Source organism: Macaca mulatta, chromosome X (assembly GCF_049350105.2).
Source record: "Macaca mulatta isolate MMU2019108-1 chromosome X, T2T-MMU8v2.0, whole genome shotgun sequence".
NCBI lineage: Eukaryota > Metazoa > Chordata > Mammalia > Primates > Cercopithecidae > Macaca > Macaca mulatta.
In genome coordinates, this window is record NC_133426.1 from 145,762,004 (window position 1) to 145,782,122 (window position 20,119).

General features: G+C 37.0%; 1 protein-coding gene across 1 annotated transcript; it reads left to right on the top strand.

Moving 5' to 3' along the window:
- Positions 1-16,335: 16,335 nt before the first annotated feature.
- On the top strand, positions 16,336-16,779 carry LOC100427564 (SNRPN upstream open reading frame). The gene is given in 2 exon segments (XM_015128301.3): positions 16,336-16,577; positions 16,580-16,779. Coding segments are annotated over 2 exon segments (411 nt in total). The 5' UTR covers positions 16,336-16,366.
- Positions 16,780-20,119: the final 3,340 nt, after the last annotated feature.

Sequence of the window (20,119 nt, forward strand, 5' to 3'; positions counted from 1 at the left end):
CCTGCCCAGCCAAAATCAGGGTCTTTTTTCCTTACTACCTGTTTAAATATGTCCTCTCTTCCACAATTTTCCCCGTCTTTCTGGAACTCCTAATATTCTCCCACTCAGACTCCTGGATCTGTTTGTTCTTCAAGTGTCACTTCCTCCAACTATTTCTATTTCTTTATATTTTGCTCTGGTTCTGAATTATTTCTTCCATTAGAGTTTTCAGGTCACGAATATGACATTCCACAGTGATCATCTTCTTTTTCCGTTCATCTATCAAATTAATACCAAATCATATTATTTCAATTCCAGTCAGTATATTTCAATGTTCCCATTACATTATTTATTTAATAATTTGTACTCTTTTTTTTTTTTTACTAAAACCCTTTCCTGACAATTTAAAAATTCTACATAAATAGGGAACACTGAAAAAGTTGCTCAACAAAGTTTACTTCTCATTGTAGCTGAATTTCATTAAGTGCATTATTATTTGTCTTAATCATTTCACGTTTGGTTTATCCTCAGTCTTCAGTTAAGGCTGTTTGGGTTTCTTGAACAGTGGCAGTTTTCCACTCTAAGTGCACAACCTTGAAAGCCATTATTCCTCTGAAGAAGATTAAAAGCTTCACTGATTCCAGAATTCACAAAATACAAGAGAAATTTATCACCTCAAGGACTGTACAACTCAACCCACCAGTTTGTTTTCACATCAAACACTGATAAAGAACAAGATTATGCAGCATCGCAGAACCACAAGCAAACAAGAAGAGGAAGCTCTTCCCTGATTCTTGCCCAAGACCTCTCTGCTACTGATTCCTGGGTTTCCAGTCAGCAGAAAGTGCCTCAAGGTTCCATATCTTCTTTACTATCCAGAGATACTGGTAGAGTCTGTAGACTCAAACGTACCATCCAGGTTTGACAGCTTGCCTGCTAACGTCTCATTCAAAAAGAGAGTTGAGGAAAATTTGATATGGTTAAGGATTTAGGCATGTTGCTCTCAAGCCATCATCTTTTCAGAATCCTCCATACGTAGATCAGTTGTTAGCAAACTGTGGACCTTGGGCCAAACTTGGCTCACCAACACTTTTGTATTCCTTGTTAGCTAGGAATTGTTTTAATGTCTTCAAATGGTTGGAAAAAATAAAAAGATCACTATTTCATGACACATGAAAGTTACATGAAATTCCAACTTCAGTGTCCTTAAATATACATCCATTCATTGACATGCTGTTTATAGCTGCTTTCATACTACAAGAGTTGAATAGTTACAACAAAAACGTAAGACTTAAAAACTTTATCTGACCCTTCACAGAAAAAGATGATTAATATCTTATATACATCTTGAAAATTATTTTATAATAATTTGTGAATTTGTATCAAAAAGTTAAAAGTGCAGTTGAAAAAATTAAAGCATACTAAGAAAGAAACTATGTCTAATTATTAACTCTAGATGCTATTAGTAAAGTGTAAGCTGAAGTACTGGTATTTGTTATCTATTGATGTATAACAAATTACTCCAGGTTAGTGGCTTCAAAACCACTTATTTTCTATTGCTCCAAAATTGCTGTTGGTTAAAAATACAGAAGTAACTCAAGGTGATTCTAGCTCAGGTTCAATACATGGTCAAGGCTAAAGTCATCTTAAAGCTTGAGCGCGCTTGAAGATCCTTCTTTAACATAGATCATGCACGTGACTATTGCCAGAAGGCCTCAATTTCTTGCTAGCTCTATGCAGGAGTTCTTTGTTTCTCACCACATGAATCACTTCATAGGATGCTTGAATGTCCTCACAACATGGCAGATAGATCTCCAAAGTGAGAAAATGGAGAGTAATGGCAATGATGGAGCTGTAGCACCCTTTCTTTAAAATACAGGCATGCAATGTTTAATAATCACATCAGGATAAATGGGATAACGATCATCTCAAGTATTTATCCTTTGTGTTAAAAACTATCCAATTATACTCTTTTAGTTATTTTTAAATATACAATTTATTATTCACTACAGTCACCCTGTTGTGCTATCAAATATGAGGTCTTATTTATTCTTTCTAACTACTTTTTAGGATCCATGAACTATCTTTACACCTCCAAACCCACCACTCTTCCCAGCTTCTGGTAATTATCATTTTACTGTCTAGTTCATTAAGTTCAATTATTGTAATTTTTAGCTACCAAAAATAAGTGAGAACATGTGAAGTTTGTCTTTCTGTGCCTGGCTTATTTCACTTAACATAATGACCACCATGTCCATTCATGTGGTTGCAAATGACAGGATCTCATTCTTTTTTATTGCTGAATAATACTCCATTATGTATATGTACCCCATTTTCTTTATTCATGTATCTGTTGATGGACACTTACCTAGGTAGCTTCCAAATCTTGAAATTGTGTAACAGTGCTGCAATAAACATGGGAGTGCAGATATATCTTCCATATACTCATTTCCTTTCTCTTGCCTACATACTTAGCAGTGGGATTGCTGGATCATATGGTAGCTCTATTTTATGTTTTTTGAGGGGCCTCCATTGTGTTCTTCATGGTGGTTGTACTAATTTACATTCCCACCAACAGTGTATGAGTTTCCTTTTCTCCACATCCTTGCCAGCATTTGTTATTGCCTGTCTTTTAAATATAAATCATTTTAATGGAGGTGAGGTGATATCTCATTGTAGTTTTGACTTGCTTTTCTCTGATGATCATTGATGGGGAGCATCTTTTCATATATCTGCTTACAATTTGTATGTCTTCTTTTCAGAAATGTCTACTCAGATATTTTGATCATTTTTAAATTCAATTATTAGATTTTTTCCTATAGAGTTGTTTGATCTCCTTATATATTCTTATTATTAATCCTTTGTCAGATGGTTCCTTTGCAAATATTCTCTTCCATTCTGTAGGTTGTCTCTCCACTTCGTTGACTGTTGCCTTTACTGTGCAGAAGCTTTTTAACTTAATGTGATCCCATTTGTCCACGTTTACTTTGGTTGTCTGTGCTTGTATTTGCCCAGAGCAACATCCTGGAGATTTTCCCCAAAGTTTCCTTGTAGTAGTTTCATAGTGTGAGTCTTACATTTAAGTCTTTAATCCATTTTGATTTGGTTTTTGTATACAGCAAGAGATAGGGGTCTCGTTTCATTCTTCTGCATATGGATATCCAGTTTTCCCTACACTATTTATTGGAGAGACTGTCCTTTCCCCAATGTTTGTTCTTGGTGACTTTGTTGAAAATGAGGTCACTTTAGATGCATGTATGTGTTTCTAGGTTCTCTATTCTGTTCCACTGATCTCTGTGTCTGCGTTTATGCCAGTACCATGCTGTTTTGGTTACTATAGCTTTGTATTATAATTTGAAGTCTGGTAGTACAATTCCTCCACTTTTGCTTTTTGTGCTCAGTATAGCTTTGGGTATTCTGTGACTTTTGTGGTTCCACATAAATTTTAGGATTGTTTTTCTATTTCTGTGAAGAATGTTATTGCTATTTTGACAGGGATTGCATGGAATCTGTAAAGTGCTTTGGGTAGTATGGACATTTTAATATTGATTCTTCCAACCTATACATATGGAATATCTTTCTATTTTTGTGTCTAATTCAATTTCTTGCACCAATATTTTATAGTTTTCATTGTAGAGATCTTTCACTTCTTTGGTTAATGCCTAGGTATTCAATTTTATTTTTAGGTATCATAAATGGGATTACTTTCTTGATTTCCTTTTCAAATTTTTGCTGTTGGAATATAGAAATGCTACTGATTGGCTGGGCGCGGTGGCTCAAGCCTGTAATCCCAGCACTTTGGGAGGCCGAGACGGGCGGAACACGAGGTCAGGAGATCGAGACCATCCTGGCGAACACAGTGAAACCCCATCTCTACTAAAAAATACAAAAAAACTAGCCGGGCGAGGTGGCGGGCGCCTGTAGTCCCAGCTACTCCGGAGGCTGAGGCAGGAGAATGGCGTAAACCCGGGAGGCGGAGCTTGCAGTGAGCTGAGATCCGGCCACTGCACTCCAGCCTGGGCGACAGAGCCAGACTCCATCTCAAAAAAAAAAAAAAAAAAAAGACATGCTACTGATTTTTTTAATGTTGATTTTGTATTCTACAACTTTACTGAATCTGTTGATCAGTTCTAAGCTTTTTGGTGGAGTCTTTAGGTTTTTCCTAACATAAGAACATATCTGAAAGCGAGCATAATATGACTTCTAACTTTCCAATTTGGATGCCCCTAATTTCTTTCTCTTGTGTAATTGCTCTAGCTAGGACTCCCAGTACTATGTTGAATAACAGCAGTGAAAGTGGGCATCCTTGTTATGCTCCTGATCTTAGAGGAAAGGATTTCAGTTTTTCTGCATTCTGTATGACACTAGCTGTGGGTCTGTCATATATAGTTTTTATTATATTGACATATGTTCCTTCTATACTCAGTTTCTCAGGGCTTTTTATAATGAAAAGATGTTGAATTTTATCAAATGCTTTATCAGCCTCAATTGAAATGATCATACAGTGTTTGCCCTTCATTCTGTTGCTATTATGTATCATATTGATTGATTTGTATATGTTAAATCATTATTGCATACCTGGGATAAATCCCACTTGGTCAAGATGAATGATCTTTGCAATGTATTGTTGAATTCAGTTAGCTAGTATTTTGTTTAGGATTTTTGCATCAATATTTATGAAGGATATTGATTTGGAGCTCTCCTTTTTTGATGTGGCTGTATCTCGTTTTGGTACTGGGATAATACTGGTCTTGTAAAATAAGTTTAGAAGTATTCTTTCCTCCTCTATTTTTTGGAATATCTTGAGTAGGACTGGTGTTAGCTCTTCTTTAAATGTTTGGTAGAATTCATCAGTGAAGCAATTGGGTACCAAGGTTTTCTTTGCTGGGCAACTTTTTATTATGGCTTTGATCTTCTTACATATTATTGGTCTGATCAGAATTTGGATTTCTTCACAGTTCAATATTGTTAAGTTGTGTTTGTCTAGGAATTTATCCACTTCTATATTTTCCAGTGTACTGGCATATAGTTGCTCATAGTAGCCACTAATGATCATTTGAATTTCTGTGGTATCTGTCATAATGCCTCCTTTTTCATGTCTGATTTTATCTATTTGACTTTTCTCTCTTTTTTTCTTATTCCAGCTTAAGGGTTTTCAATTTTATTTGTCTTTTCAAAATACAGACTAAGTGTTTAATTAATCTTTTGTATTGTTTTCTTTATTTCTATTTCAAGTATTTCCGCTCTGATTTTTGTTATTTCTTTTCTTCTACTAATTTTGGGTTAAGTATACCCTTGTTTTTCTAGTTCTTTAAGATACATCAATAGATTGTTAATTTAAATTTTTTATTCTTTTTTCACATATGCACTTATAGCTATAAACTTCCCTGTTAGTACTGCTTTCACTGTATCCCATAGGTTTTGGTACATTGTGTTTCCATTATCATTTGTTTCAAGAAGTTTTTCTATTTAATTCTTAATCTCATCATTTACTCACTGATCATTCAGGACCATATTATTTAATTTCCATGTATTTTTATAGTTTCCAAAATTCTTCTTATTGATTTCTACTTTTATTCCACAGTGGTAAGAGAAGATGCTTGATATCCATGTGCTGAGGAAAAAAATATCCATTCTGCAGCCCTTGGATGAGATGTTCTACAAATATCTGTTAGGTACATTTGGTGTATAATGCAGATTAAGTCTGATATTTCTGTGTTGATTTTCCACCTAGATTATCTGTCCGGTGCTGAAAATGGAGTGTTGATATCTCCACCTATTATTGTATTTGGGTCTATCTCTTTTTAATTCTGATAATATTTGTTTTATAAATCTGTGTGTTCCAGTGTTGGAAACACATATGTTTATAATTTCCATATCCTCTTACTGAACTGACTCATGTATTATTATGCTGTGACCTTCTTTGTCTCTTCTTATAGTTTCTGTCTTGAAATCTCTTTTGTCTAAAATAAGTATAGCTACTCCTGCTTTTTTTTTTCTTTCCACTGGCATGGAACACATTTTTCCATCCCTTTATTTTCAGTCTATGTGTGCTTCTATAGGTGAAGTGTGTTTCTTGTGAGTGACAAATCATTGGTTCTTTTTTTTAAATCCATTCAGCCACTCTGTCTTTTGATTTGAGAGTTTTATCCATTTACATTCAATGCTATTATTGATAAGCAGGAAGCAGGGAATTTCTTCTGCCATTTTGTTATATGTTTTCTGGTTGTTCTTGAGGTCTCTTCCTTTCTGTTTTATCTTCCTTCCTGTCTTCCTTTTAGAGAAGGAAATTTTCCCTGGTATTGTAATTTAGTTTCTTTGTTTTTATTTTTATTTTTTGTATATCTGTTGTAGATTTTTTGATTTGAGGTTACCATGAGGCTTGCAAATACTATCCCGTAACCCATTATTTTAAACTGATTGCAACTTAACACTGATTGCATAAACAAACAAGCAAACAACCAAAAAGAAAACCAATAAAAACTCTATACTTCAAATTCTTTCCTCCATTGTTCAACTTTTTGTTATTTCTATCTCATACTGTTTACATCTAGAAGTGTTTCAGTTATTATATTTGATTGTTTCATCTTTTAGTCTTTCTTATTAAGATGAGAGTAGTTTACACACTACAATTATGACGTTATAATAGTCTGTTTTTATGTGTACTTACTATTACCAGTAAGTTTAGTACCTTCAGATGATTTCTTATTGCTCATTAATGTCCTTTTATGTCTGGTCAAAGTACTCCTTTTAGCATTTCTTGTAGGACAGGTCTGGTGTTAATAAAGTCCCTCAGCTTTTGTTTGTCTGGGAGTCTATTTCTCTTTCATGTTTGAAGGATATTTTTGCCAGACATACTATTCTAGGGTAAAAGGTTTGTTTTTTCATAGCACTTTAAATATGTCATACCACTTTCTCCTAGCCTGTAAAGGACCTTGTCTCTTTTGAAAACAGAAAAGTCTGCTGCCAGATGTATTGGAGCTCCATTTTATGCTACTTACTTTTTTTCTCTTGCTGCTTTTAAGATACTTTCTTTATATTTGACCCTTGAGATTTTGATTATTAAATGCCTTGAGGTATTCTTTGGGTTAAATCTGTTTGGTGTTCTATAACCTCTTGTACTTGAATGGATAACTTTCTCTAGGTTTGGGAAGTTCTCTTTTATCATCCCTTTAAATAAACTTTCCATCCCATCTCTCTCTATACCTATACTTTAAGGCCAATAACTCTCAGATTTGCCCCTTGGAGGCTATTTTTTACATCTTGAAGGTATGCTTAATTTTTAAAACTTTTTGTCCTTTGTCTCCTCTGACTATGTATTTTCAAATAACCTATCTTAAGCTTACTAATTCTTTCTTCTGCTTGATCAATTCTGCTACTAAAGCACTCTGATGCATTCTTCAGTGTGTCAGTTGCATTTTTCAACTCCAGAATTTCTACTTAATTCCTTTTAATTATTTCTGTTTGTTAAATTTGTCTGATAGGATTCTGAATTCGTTCTCTGTGTTATCTTGAATTTCTTTGAGTTTCTTCAAAATAACTATTTTGAATTCCCTGTCTGAAAGGTTACATATCTCTGTCTCTCTGGGGTTGGTCATTGGTGGCTTATTTAGTTCATTAGTGACATAATGTCTTCTTGGATATTCTTGATACTTGTGGATGTTTGTTGGTGTCTGGACATTGCAGAGTTATGTATTCATTGTAGTCCTAATAGACTGGGTTTGTTTGTATCCTCTTGGGAAGGTTTTCCCGGTATTTGAAGAGACTTGAGCATTGCAATCTAAGCCATATATGCATTAAGGAGCACTTCAAGCCCAGTAACCTTGTGATCCTTACAGAGTTGTGGAGGTATCACCTCAATGGCCTTGGGTAAGTTTTCGAAGGATTCTCTGTATTAGCAGGCAGAAACTCTTGTCCTCTTCCTTTATTTTTCCTAAGTAAATGGAGTCTCTTCCTCCGTGCTGAGATGCCTGGAGCTGGGGGTAGGGTGACATCAGCACCCCTGGGTCTCTAGCACTAAAACTGCACTGGACCATACCTGAAGCCAACACAGCACTGGGTCTCACCCAAGGCCTACTGTAACCACTACCTTGTTACCTCCTAAGTTTGTTCAAGACCCTAGTACTCTACAATAAGCAGATGGCAAAGTCAGCCAGGCTTTTGTCCTTCCATTCAGAGTGGTGAGTTCCCCCAGGCCCCAGGCAGGTCCAGAAATGACATTCAGGAGCCAGGGACTGGAGTTAAAAACCTTACAGACCTACCTGGTGTTTCATTTAATTATGGCTAAGCTGGCGCTGAAACCAAGAGGCACAGCCCTTCCCACCCTTCCTTCCAATTTCCACAGGCAGACAGGCTTCTCCCCATGGCCACCACCACCATAGGCCCATGGGGAGTAGTGTCAGGCTCCTGCTGATGTTCACTTAAGACCCAAAGCCTCTTAAGTCAGCTTGTGTTGAATGCTGCCAGCCTTGGGACTCACCCTTCATGGAAGTGGGCTCCTCTCTTGCCCAGTGAGTCAGAAATGCCATCCACGTGCCAAGGCCTGGAATCAGGGACTCCAAAAGCCTGCTTGGTGCTCTACCCCACTGCAGCCGAGCAGGTATCTAAGGTGCAAAACAAAGTCCCCTTTACTTTTCCCTTGACTTTTCTCAAGCAGAAGTATCTCGCTGTAGCCACCACATCTGGGAATGTGCTGGGTCTCGTTTGATGTCAACACATCTCGGAATCTACCCCAAGGCCCATAGCAAGTACTGCCTGACTACCATTGCTGATTATTCAGAGCCCAAGGGCTCTTTAGTCAGCAGGTGATGTATCCTATCAGGATTTGGTCCTTCCCTTCAAGGCAGTGGGTTCTCTTTTATCCCAGGGTTTGTGTAGAAATGTCATCCAGGAGCTAGGGCCTGGAATGGGGGCCTCGTGACTCTTACTGGTACCCTAGCCTTCTGTGGCTGAGCTGGTATCCAAGATGCAAGACAAATCCTTCCCACTCTTCCCTCTCCTTACCTAACGCAGAAGGAAAAGGTCTTTTTTGGAGTCACAGTTGGGCAGTGTGGGGTTAGGGGAGGGGTGATGCCATCACTCCCTTAGCTGTCCTAATTGATGTTTCACTAGGTTGTGTGTGCCCCAGTTCCACTGACTCTGAATCCAACACTGCACCAGGTCTCACCTAGGAGTTGCAGTGTTTGTGGCCTAGACTGCCTTTCAAGTTTATTTAGGACCCCAGAGTGCTTTAGCCTGCCATGGTGAGGCTTGCCAAAACTCAACTTCCAACTGTTGGGATGGGTGATTCCCCTCTGGCTAGAGCTGTTCTCAAATGTTTCCTTCAAGAGCCGGAGTCTCATGAGGGAGCTGAGTTCAGCTTGGCTTTGCTTTCCACTGCGGCAGGGCAGCACTGAGTTCAAGGCAAATCCCACAATCACTGTGCTTTTCTCCAGCAAGTGCACAGATTCTTTATCAGTGCCACACAGCTCCTGCCAAGGGATGCAGGATGGGTGGCATCAGTGATATAAGACTATCTTTCCTACCTGCTCCAATGCCTCTTTCAAAGATATGAAGTTAAATCCGGGTACTATGATTGCTCACCTTATTTTTGGTTTCTATTAAGGTGATTTTTTGGTGTGGATAGTTATTAAATTTGATCTTCCTGCTGGATGGGGGATCATTGGAAGCTTCTATTAGTCCACCTTGCACCTTGTAGCACCTTTCACAACCCAGTCTCCAAAGTTATATATCATCATTTCCACTTTTTTTATTCTTTAGAAGAAAGTCACTAAGTCCAACCTATACTCAAGGGACAGGCAATTAAACTCTACTTCTTGAAGGGAGGAGTGGCAAAGAATTAACGACCATTTTTTAAATCCACTATAATGCAGAGATCAAATTTTTGAAGGTCACAATACTCTATTAGAAATTATATGCATAACCTTCAAAGCAATAGAGCAGAAAAGAGGTAACAAGAAAAAAAGATGACTCAAAAAATAGCATGAAATATGACAGGAGAAATAACTACACAATTTAATATATAGTAAATAGAAAATCAAGTGGTTGGAATGATTCCAAGCATATCATTAATCACAATACATTTTAAAGGGTTATGTTCTCCAATTTATAAAAAGATTCTGACTATATTTTTAAAAGTTGAATGCATTTTTTTTAAAAAAAAGAAACCTAAAACAAAATGAACAAGACAGGTCAAAAAAAAAAAAAAAAAAAAAGGAAAAAGGAAAAAGGAAACAGAGTATTTGAAGAACATTTAACAGAAATGATCTAATACTGATTTAGAGAAACTTTTACTCAAAGGAAATCTACCTATGAACCAGTCTTAAAAATTAACTATGCTCTATTTCATACACACATACATACACACACACACATACACACATGCTTTCACACACACATCTCAGGAAATTATAAAAGTAAATGTCATTGAGGCAAAATCTATTGATAATGCAATAAACTTAGGCATCAACCAGAAAATGGTGACTGTAAAACAAAACAAAATGAGAACTACAAACAAACAGAGATTCAAAAAACTATTAGAGGTAGTTTCTTAAATTAGACATTTGAAATAGTATAATGTAGCAACTCTGGAATTAAAATTATTTCCTTCTTCTTGGGGTTTGCTGTTGTTACTTGTTTTTGTTATTGCAGCTGGTTCTACTGTTTGTTTAGTTACTTTCATGGACGAAGTCTGCAAATTCTGTACTCTGTCATGTGTGGCCACTGAAGTCTCTGATTGGTTAGCTTAGTTGTCAGCTAATAATTGGATAGAGTTTTCAATAAATGCCTTGAGCCATCTGCTATCTGCCCATTAGTCACGTAGTAACTATGTTGGTTCTTGGTTTAACTGCCATAATATCATAGTGCTTATGTTCAAGTAGTCCTTATTTTACTTCATAATGACCCCAAAGTGCAAGGAGTGATACTAGCAACTCAGATATGTCAAAGAGAAGCCATAAAGTGCGTCCTTTAAGTTAAATGGTAAAAAAACTTTTGACTTTAAAAGGAAAGAAAAAATATATATATGCTGAGGTTGCTAAGAGGTACAGTAAGAATGCATCTTCTATCCATAAAATTGTGAAGAAAAAATAAATGTATGCTAGTTTTGCTATTGTACCTCAAGCTGTAGATACTATAACCAAAGTATATAAGTACTTAGCTAAGATAAAAAAGGCATTGAATTTGTGGGTGGAAGACATGAATAGAAACATGTTGCAATTGAAGGCAACATATTGCACCAGAAAGCATTAAGCCTATATGAAAACTTAAGCAAGGGATCCCCTGAAATGAGTGACATGAAGTCATTTGCTGCAAGTAAGGGATGATTACACAGATTCAGGAATAGGTTTGGACTAAAAATGTAAAAATTACTGCAGAATCTACATCTGCTAATGAAGAAGGTACTGCCACATTTCCAGAAGAGTTGAAGAAGTTGATTAAGGAGAAAGGATACCATGAAAAGCAAGACTTCAATTGTGGTAAAACTGGACTTTTCTGGGAGATCTCCAATAGAGCTTAAAAATTCATGAACATGCAAAGAAGGCACCAGGGTATAAAGAAGGACACATTAACTCTGGTACTAGTGGCAATGATGTAGGGTATATGACAAAGCCAGGAGGAGAGTGCAAAGCAATGAACCCATGCACTTTCAAAAACAAAAATGAAAATTATCTGCCTATGTTCTGGCAACATAATCAGAAAATATAGATGACAGTCATCTTGTTTATGGAATAGTTCTACCAATGCTTTTTCCTAGAAGTGAGAAAATATTTGGAAGAATGGTTGGAATTTAAAGTTGTATTAATAATAGACAATGCACATGGCCATCTTGAATCTGTTTGCTATGAAAACAAAAATGTCCAGGTTGTATTTTTACCTCAAAATACAACCTCATTGCTTCAGCTCCTTGACCAAGGCATCATTTGGTTTGTTAAGGCCACATATGAATGTCTGGTATTTGATAACGTTCAAGAAGAATTTGATGCAGACCTTAATCTGGACATAAAACAGTGCTGGAAATCATTCTCTATTGTTGGTGCAATAACATTCATCAAAGCTGCAACTGATGAATTAAAACCAGAAACTATAATGCCTGCTGGAAACACTTGTGAAGTCATGAATGATTTTAGTCTTCCCAAGGATCAGTGGAGAAGTTAGAAAAATTATTCATGCAGGAAGACAAGTTGGTGGAGAAGTATTTGTTGACCTGCTTGATGAAGAAACGGAAGAACATATTGAAGGCCAATGAGAAGTGTTAACAAATAGGAACTAGAAAAACTTGAGTCATCTACAGAGGAAAAGGAAGATGAAGAAACTGAAGCAGAACTGGATTGCTGAAATTTGTTAAAGTGTTTCAAATTGCATAGACATTAATAAATAAAATTATGAATGCAATCCTCTGTTAGAACAAAACATTTAAATCACCCACATGTCAAAAGAAAAATTATAACTTCTGCAACAACACTTTGATGAGTTAAATAGAGACAACTTCCCATTACAATGTTCTTCCAAAATGTTTCCACACACACCCAAAAAAACCTTCAACTATCGAGGATCCCTGTATTAGTCCGTTTCATGCTGCTGTTAAAGACATACCCAAGACTGGGTAATTTACAAAGAAAAAGAGGTTTAATGGACCCACAGTTCCATGTGGCTGGGGTAGCCTCACTATCATGGTGGAAGGTGAGGGGCATGTTTTACATGGCGGCAGACAAGGGAGAAAATGAGAACCAAGCGAAAGATTTTCCCCTTATAAAACCATCAGATCAGCCGGGCGCGGTGGCTCACGCCTGTAATCCCAGCACTTTGGGAGGCCGAGGCGGGCGGATCACAAGGTCAGGAGATCGAGACCACGGTGAAACCCCGTCTCTACTAAAAATACAAAAAATTAGCCGGGCGCGGTTGTGGGCGCCTGTAGTCCCAGCTACTCGGGAGGCTGAGGCAGGAGAATGGCGTGAACCCAGGAGGCGGAGCTTGCAGTGAGCCGAGATCGCGCCACTGCACTCCAGCCTGGGCGACAGAGCGAGACTCCGTCTCAAAAAAAAAAAAAAAAAACCATCAGATCTTGTGAGACTTATTCACTACCCATGGGAACAATATGGGGGAAACAGCCCCCATGATTCAATTAACTCCGCTAGGTCCCTCCCATAATACACAGAAATTATGAGAGCTACAATTCAAGATGAAATTTGACTGGGGACACAGCCAAACCATATCAATCCCTAACCATCCACATCATCTATTCCTGGCATCCAACCATGAACATTATCATGGCTTGATGATCTAGGATCACCCAAGGTAGAAGATCCTCCTTCTGATATATTGTCAGAAGGTCTGTATTAGCCTACTGATATGTCACAATGCCTATATCATTCACCTCATATGATTCTCATCACACAGGCATTGTATCATCTCATATCATCACAAGAAGAAAGGTGAGTGGAGTACAATATGATATTTTGAGAGAGACCACATGTATATAACTTCTATTACAGTATACTGTTATAAGTGTTCTATTTAATTATTAGTTATTGTTGTTAATCTCTTGGTGTACATAATTCATAAATTATACTCTATCATAGGTATGCATGCATAGGAAAAAATGTATATAGGGTTTAACACTATCTGCGGTTTCAGGCATCCACTGGGGGCCTTAGAACATATCCCTCACAGATAAGGAAGATTATTGTTATGAAGAGCTGGAAGGGGGATGGGAACAGGCTAGTTAAAATATCACAAAGCTTATGGTTCTTACCATGATTTAAACATGTTTTAAAAATAAACACTCCTCAAATTATTGCAAGTCTTTTTTGGTTAGTTTCTATAATTCTGAAAATTTAATTTGGACAATTTTAGCTAGAGTTTTTATATACTTTATAAAGAAGTAGAATTTTGGAGGTTTTTACTGCACCATTCTGGAAGTGCTTCTCCTAGATTATTTCTGAGTTAAAGACAACTTTATGATGAAAATTACAGATAGTTTTAAAGCAAACAAATAATTAAAAACTACATATCTACCTCTGGCCAACATTTATTCAGTATAGAATTTACACCATAGAGTGCATTAACTAGAAAAAATAAAGGCCAACAACAAATAAATTTCATTTATAATTCAGGAAACAATGAAAAGAATCAACATAAATAAAGCTAAATAAAGTATAAGAAAGGAATTAAAGATGTAACAAGGAAACCTTGAAATGTAACAAAACAATCCCTGTGGAACTCAAAAGTCATTCAATATATTTTAATGAAGCCTTAAATAAGTGCTTTCAATGCTCTAGAGCAGCACTGTTCAATAGAACTTTCTGTAGTGATGGAAAATCTGCACTATAATCTGCACCATCTAATCTGGTAACCACCATTTACACTTGAGCCTACTGAGCACTTGAAATGCAACTGTGGAACTGAATTTTACATTTTTTTATATTTAATTAAATAAAAATAAACAAATTTAAATATGTTTAATTGCTATAATATATTATACTATTAAATTAATATAATACAATACTAAATTATATAATGTAATTATATTTAATTAATATAAAATAATATTAAGCTATAGCAATTAAAATATGTTATGAATTTAAATTAATTAAATATAAATAATTTAAAATAGTCACTTAGTCACATTGCTGAGTCCTGACGGATGAGAGGGAGTCAGCCAAATAAAGAACGAAAAGAATGACATTCTGTGAGAGGACATGGCAATTGAAAAGACTTTAAAGTAGGAACAAGAAAGCCCTTTTTAAAAAAGTGAACAAGAGGGCCGGGCGCGGTGGCTCAAGCCTGTAATCCCAGCACTTTGGGAGGCCGAGACGGGCGGATCACGAGGTCAGGAGATCGAGACCATCCTGGCTAACACAGTGAAACCCGGTCTCTACTAAAAAATACAAAAAACTCGCCGGGCGAGGTGGCGGGCGCCTGTAGTCCCAGCTACTCGGGAGGCTGAGGCAGGAGAATGGCTGAACCCGGGAGGCGGAGCTTGCAGTGAGCTGAGATCCGGCCACTGCACTCCAGCCTGGGCGACAGAGCGAGACTCCGTCTCAAAAAAAAAAAAAAAAAAAAAAAAAAGTGAACAAGAGCCAGTGTAGCTGGAGAGCCAGGAACCGAGGGAAGAATAGCCAGAGATGGCATCAGAGAAGTAAGTGGGGATGAGCTCATTCAGTCTTAATAAAAACCAAGGTAAGGTGCTTGAATTTTTTTCCCATTGCAATGGGAAACTACTGAAAGTATAATTTGTATTTTAGAAAGTATAATTTGTATTTTAATATGATCAATCAAATGCAATATAGAAAACGAATTGGGTGTGGGTGAGAAAAACAGCAAGACCAATTCAGAGATGATAGCAATAACCTAGACCAGATATTATGATATTTTTTACTAAGGCTTTAGTGTTGAGGATGATACAAAGTGATTAGATATAGAATATATTTTATTGGTAGAAGGAGCAGGACTTGCTGGTAAAGGTAAATTTAAAAAAAAAAAAAACAAGATTTTTAAAAAGACTAAAGGAAAATGAACAGACATTTGGCAATTTTGACTAAGAAAAAAATAGAGAAATCACAGCATTTAAATGAAAAAGAGAATATAACCACAGGCACAGAAAAGATGTCTTAAGTATAAGTGTAAAGCATAAAGCTATGTACAATTTCAATCAAAACATTAAAACCTATATTAAGTGGATAATTAAAGCTACATAAGTTGTCAAAAATAGAACACCCCAATAGACAATAAGCAACAAAATAAATTGAAATTTAGTCAAAGACCTATATCCTTAATAGGTATAGGTACAAGGCCCAAATGGCTTTATATGTGAGTTCTAATAATCTCCAAGGCATAAGTATTGCCTAACTTGAACTGTTTGAAAGTATAAAAAAGTTGTAAAACTAACCATTTATTTTACCAGAAAAATATATCACAGGAAAGAAAAGTGAAGCAAATTTCACAAATGAAAACAGATGCAAAAGTTCTAAATAAAATGTTAGGAAATCAATCCACCACTATGTCAAAAAAATAACATATCATGACCAAGTAAGTTTTATTCTAGACATACTAACATGGTGACACACTGTAAATTCTATCATTATAGTTCTTCATATTATCAGATTAAAAGGAAAATACTGTCTCAAGAAGTATTTCAATTGGTAACATTTAGTATTCATTTATGATTATAAAAATCCTCTTCTCATTTCAATAGTAGAAAAAAGCATATTAATTTAATGAAGGGTATCTCACAAAACCATACAGTAGGATAACTGCTTCAGACCATTTTTGATTGACTTGTAGCAGACCAAACCTATCGCCAAGAAGAACTTAAAAGGTTGGATGAAGAGTGGAGTGGCTGTCAGAGATGCCTGATGTTTTGGCCTAAGGACCAGTCAGTGAGGCAATGGAGCAAGCAAGGGATCACTTACACCTGAGATGCACTACAGAACAGCACATGCCAGAGGTGGAAGTTCAAGTCAAATACAGAACAGCTGCACTGAGCAACCAAGAGTGTCAACTGTACCTGAGGCATTCTCAGCAGCAGCAAGTGCCTGTGGTGGATTTCCAGGCCAAACTGAGACAGGCGTTCATAACTGAGACACCAAGATGTGGTAAACGCCGTACTGGAACAATGAGGAAGCTGAATCCGGGCAAAAACCAGGCTCCATCTACTGTTTGCTTCTGTTTATTCGGGAAGGAATGAGTAATAGCCTAATAAAAAGAGAAATGAGCAACTTTGAAATCCTAAGTAAGAATAAAAGAATTGAGGCCTTCGTCATGTTTTTATTTTTGTTGCTGTGGAAGCTGTATCTTTAGGTAAATACATAATAGAAACATTTCTGGATACAGAGATGCTGTTCAGAGAAAATATTTCATTTTCTAGAAGAATATTTATGTTGCCAAACATAAGGACAGGTGAAACGGTCTATCAGAGGACTTCATGGCCCATGTGACCTATTTTTACCTCTCTTCTCCCAAGCAGAGGCAAAATATCCACAAAGAAAAATCCTAAGTGGAATTGGATAGGAATAGTAAATCAAGGAACTCTCACAGAAATCGTAACAAAGAGTCAAGACAGAAAATCTAAGATAATTTCTTTTTAAAATTTTCCTATTCGATTGACACCAAATGACCACAATATAAAACAAAATGGAATTCACCTCAGAAACTCAAATCCCATCTGAGCATACTTCAATACTTGGTCGTGTTCCTAGGTCAGTGACAAAATAAAGATCATCAGGAATAACTCTGAACTTTATGCTCCTGTGTGCAAATATGTCTCTTACACCCTGTTGCCTTCCCCATTGATGAGTCCTCCCTTTTCCCCTCTTTTATATCTTCTGACCCACTTTCCATGTTGACTCTTCCTACTCATAAATATCAAAATGCCTAAATCATTCCTAATTCTAGGAACTCCTTCCATAACCCCCAAATACCATTGCATTTTTTTCCTTCACAACTAATCTTCCTGAAAGAATTATCCACATACAGAATCCTTTATCTTCCACCACTGAATTCACAGCAATCTGCCTTCTGACTCGCCACTTAGAGTTAACTGCTCCCACCAAAGCCATCAATGTCCTTCTAGTTTCTAAGTTCAAGAGATAATTTTCAGTCACTCATACTTGACCCGGTTGCATCATTTGTCACTTTTGACCAACTTCTCCTTTCTAGACTTGGTTTCCGATATACCACTCTCTATTTGTGTGTTTCCTTTTTCTCCCTTTCTGGCTCTTTCTCAGCTCTTTTTCTGGTTTCTCATCTTTTAAAGGATCCTAAATATTAATGTTTCCCAGGTTTCTATCTTCAGTACTCCCTTCTTCGCAATCTACCGATATTTTGCAGGTAATCTTATCCACTCTTATGTCTTTAGATTGATGATTTCTAAATCAATTTAGAAATTGGCCCATACCACCCATACCACCTTTGGGGATACACATCTCATTCATTCATTCAAACGAATTCATACAACATTATTTTAGGCACTGAGGATCCAGCAGTAAACAAAACAATTCTTCCCCGTAGAGCTCACATTCTAGTGGGGAAAATGTACAGTAAACAATCAAATATGCAATGTGCCAGATGGTGATAAGTTCTACAGAGAAAACTTAAGCAGTAATTGGGGAGATAAAGTTATGCTTTGGAGGGTCCAATCTAAAATAAAGTGGTCAGAGGATACTAGGCTCATAGAGAAGATGAACATATGAGCATAGGCCTAAAGGAGTTGAGGGAGTGATTCAGGCAGATATCTAGGGAATGAGTGCTAGAGGCAGAGGAATAAACAAGGGCAAGAGTCTTGAAATGAGACTATGCCTGTTGTGTTTGAAAACCATTAAGGAGGCCAGTGTGACTGTAACGGAGTGAAAAGGGCAGTAGCAGTATGAGATGAGAACATAAAAGTAACAAGTAGCTTAGAATAAGACAATATCAATTTCTGGTTTCATGGAGCTTACAGGCTCATCTATCCAAATTCCTACTGGACATCTTTATTTTGGATGTCCCACAGACACATCAAATTAAACATGCTGAAAACAATTCAGGCCTCCTCCCATCACATTTCTTCCCCTTTCTGTGTTTCCCTCTTGGGGTGAATGACATCATCCTCCAATTGATTTCTCAAATTCAGAAGTCATCTGAGATCCTTCATATTCTCCCTTACATGTGATCAATCACCCATAGTTGTCAATTTGCCACCCGTATCAGTGAGACTCTAGTCGAGAAAGAGATACTACTCCAGAAATTGCAGACATAGGGAATTTAAAGAAGGTAATTGGCATAATATGTGATTAAATTGCTGGGAAACCCAAACAGCAGCCATAAGGTAACCCAGAGATTAGCTACTACCTGCCTACCAGGAACTAAAGACAACAAATGTACTTAGTGTTATCAGATCTCTGAAATTGCAGCTGCCCAGTGGTAGCTAAAACTATGGTGGGGATTACTGGTAGGAGCTGAGATCATATAGGCAGGGGCTACCAGGAACAACAGAGGGGGCACAACCACTGTGGAACATGCTCCCCAAAGTAGAGCAAGAAAAGGAGCAATACCTGGACTTTCCTCTTCAGTTTCTACCATTCATTCTCTATACTGCTCAGATTTCTAATATGTATATAATGTCATTATCCTGCTCAGTATCCTTCACTATTTCCCAATCACCGATGGGCAAAATCTAAATTCTTTTGCATGGTATATGTGCTAGTTTTCTGTTGTCATATAGCAAATTGCCACAGATGTAACACTTTAAAACAATACAAATGTATAATCTCAGCGTTTTCATGGGACAGCTCAGGTTCAGGTTAACTGAGTCCTCTTCTCTGGGTCTCAACAGGCTGAAATTAAGGTGTGGACCAGGGCTACAATTCTCATAGAACGCTCGGGGTCCTCTTCCACAGTCATTCAAGTTGTTGGAAGTATTCATTTTCTTGCATTTGTAAGATTGAGGGTCTCATTTTATTGCTGTTTGCTGGAGAGCATCCTCAGTATCTAGAGACCACAGCTAGTTCCTTGCCACATGCTTCCCATAGGTAGTTCACAACATGGTTATTTGCTATTTGCTATTTGCTATTTGCTATCTTGCTAGCCAGCAGTACATCTCTGACTTCTTAATACTCATTTAAGAGCTCACACAGTATCATCTCCCTTTTTATGAACTCAAAGTCGGTTGATTAGTAACCTAAACACTGGAGTTATATCCTATTATATTCAGAGCAAAATCAGTGTAGTTAACACTGGGAATTTGGGGGCCATCTTAGATTTCTGTATCCCTTGGTGGATAGGTCTCTAGCTTCAACTGTGAGAACTACTCTCTCACTCTTTTACAATTTCATTCTAGAATTACAGAACTATATATAGATACTGGAGTATGTATTTCTATACTTCTATACATGCTGTATGTCTCTACTTACACTACTCTTTCCTCTATTTGTCTACCTGGTAAACTTCTCTTCATCCTTTAAGTGTCAGCTTAAATGCTACTTCCACAATGACACCTTTGTTGACTCCCAGGTGGACTTCAGTGTTCCTTATCCTCTGTTTTTATTGTATTTTGTATATGACCCTTTAAAATTACTCTCTCCTGGACTAAGTTTCTCAAGGGCAGGTGCCCTATCTTTTTGGCTGTATCTCCACCTCTAGTATAGTGCCAAGTATGAGTAAA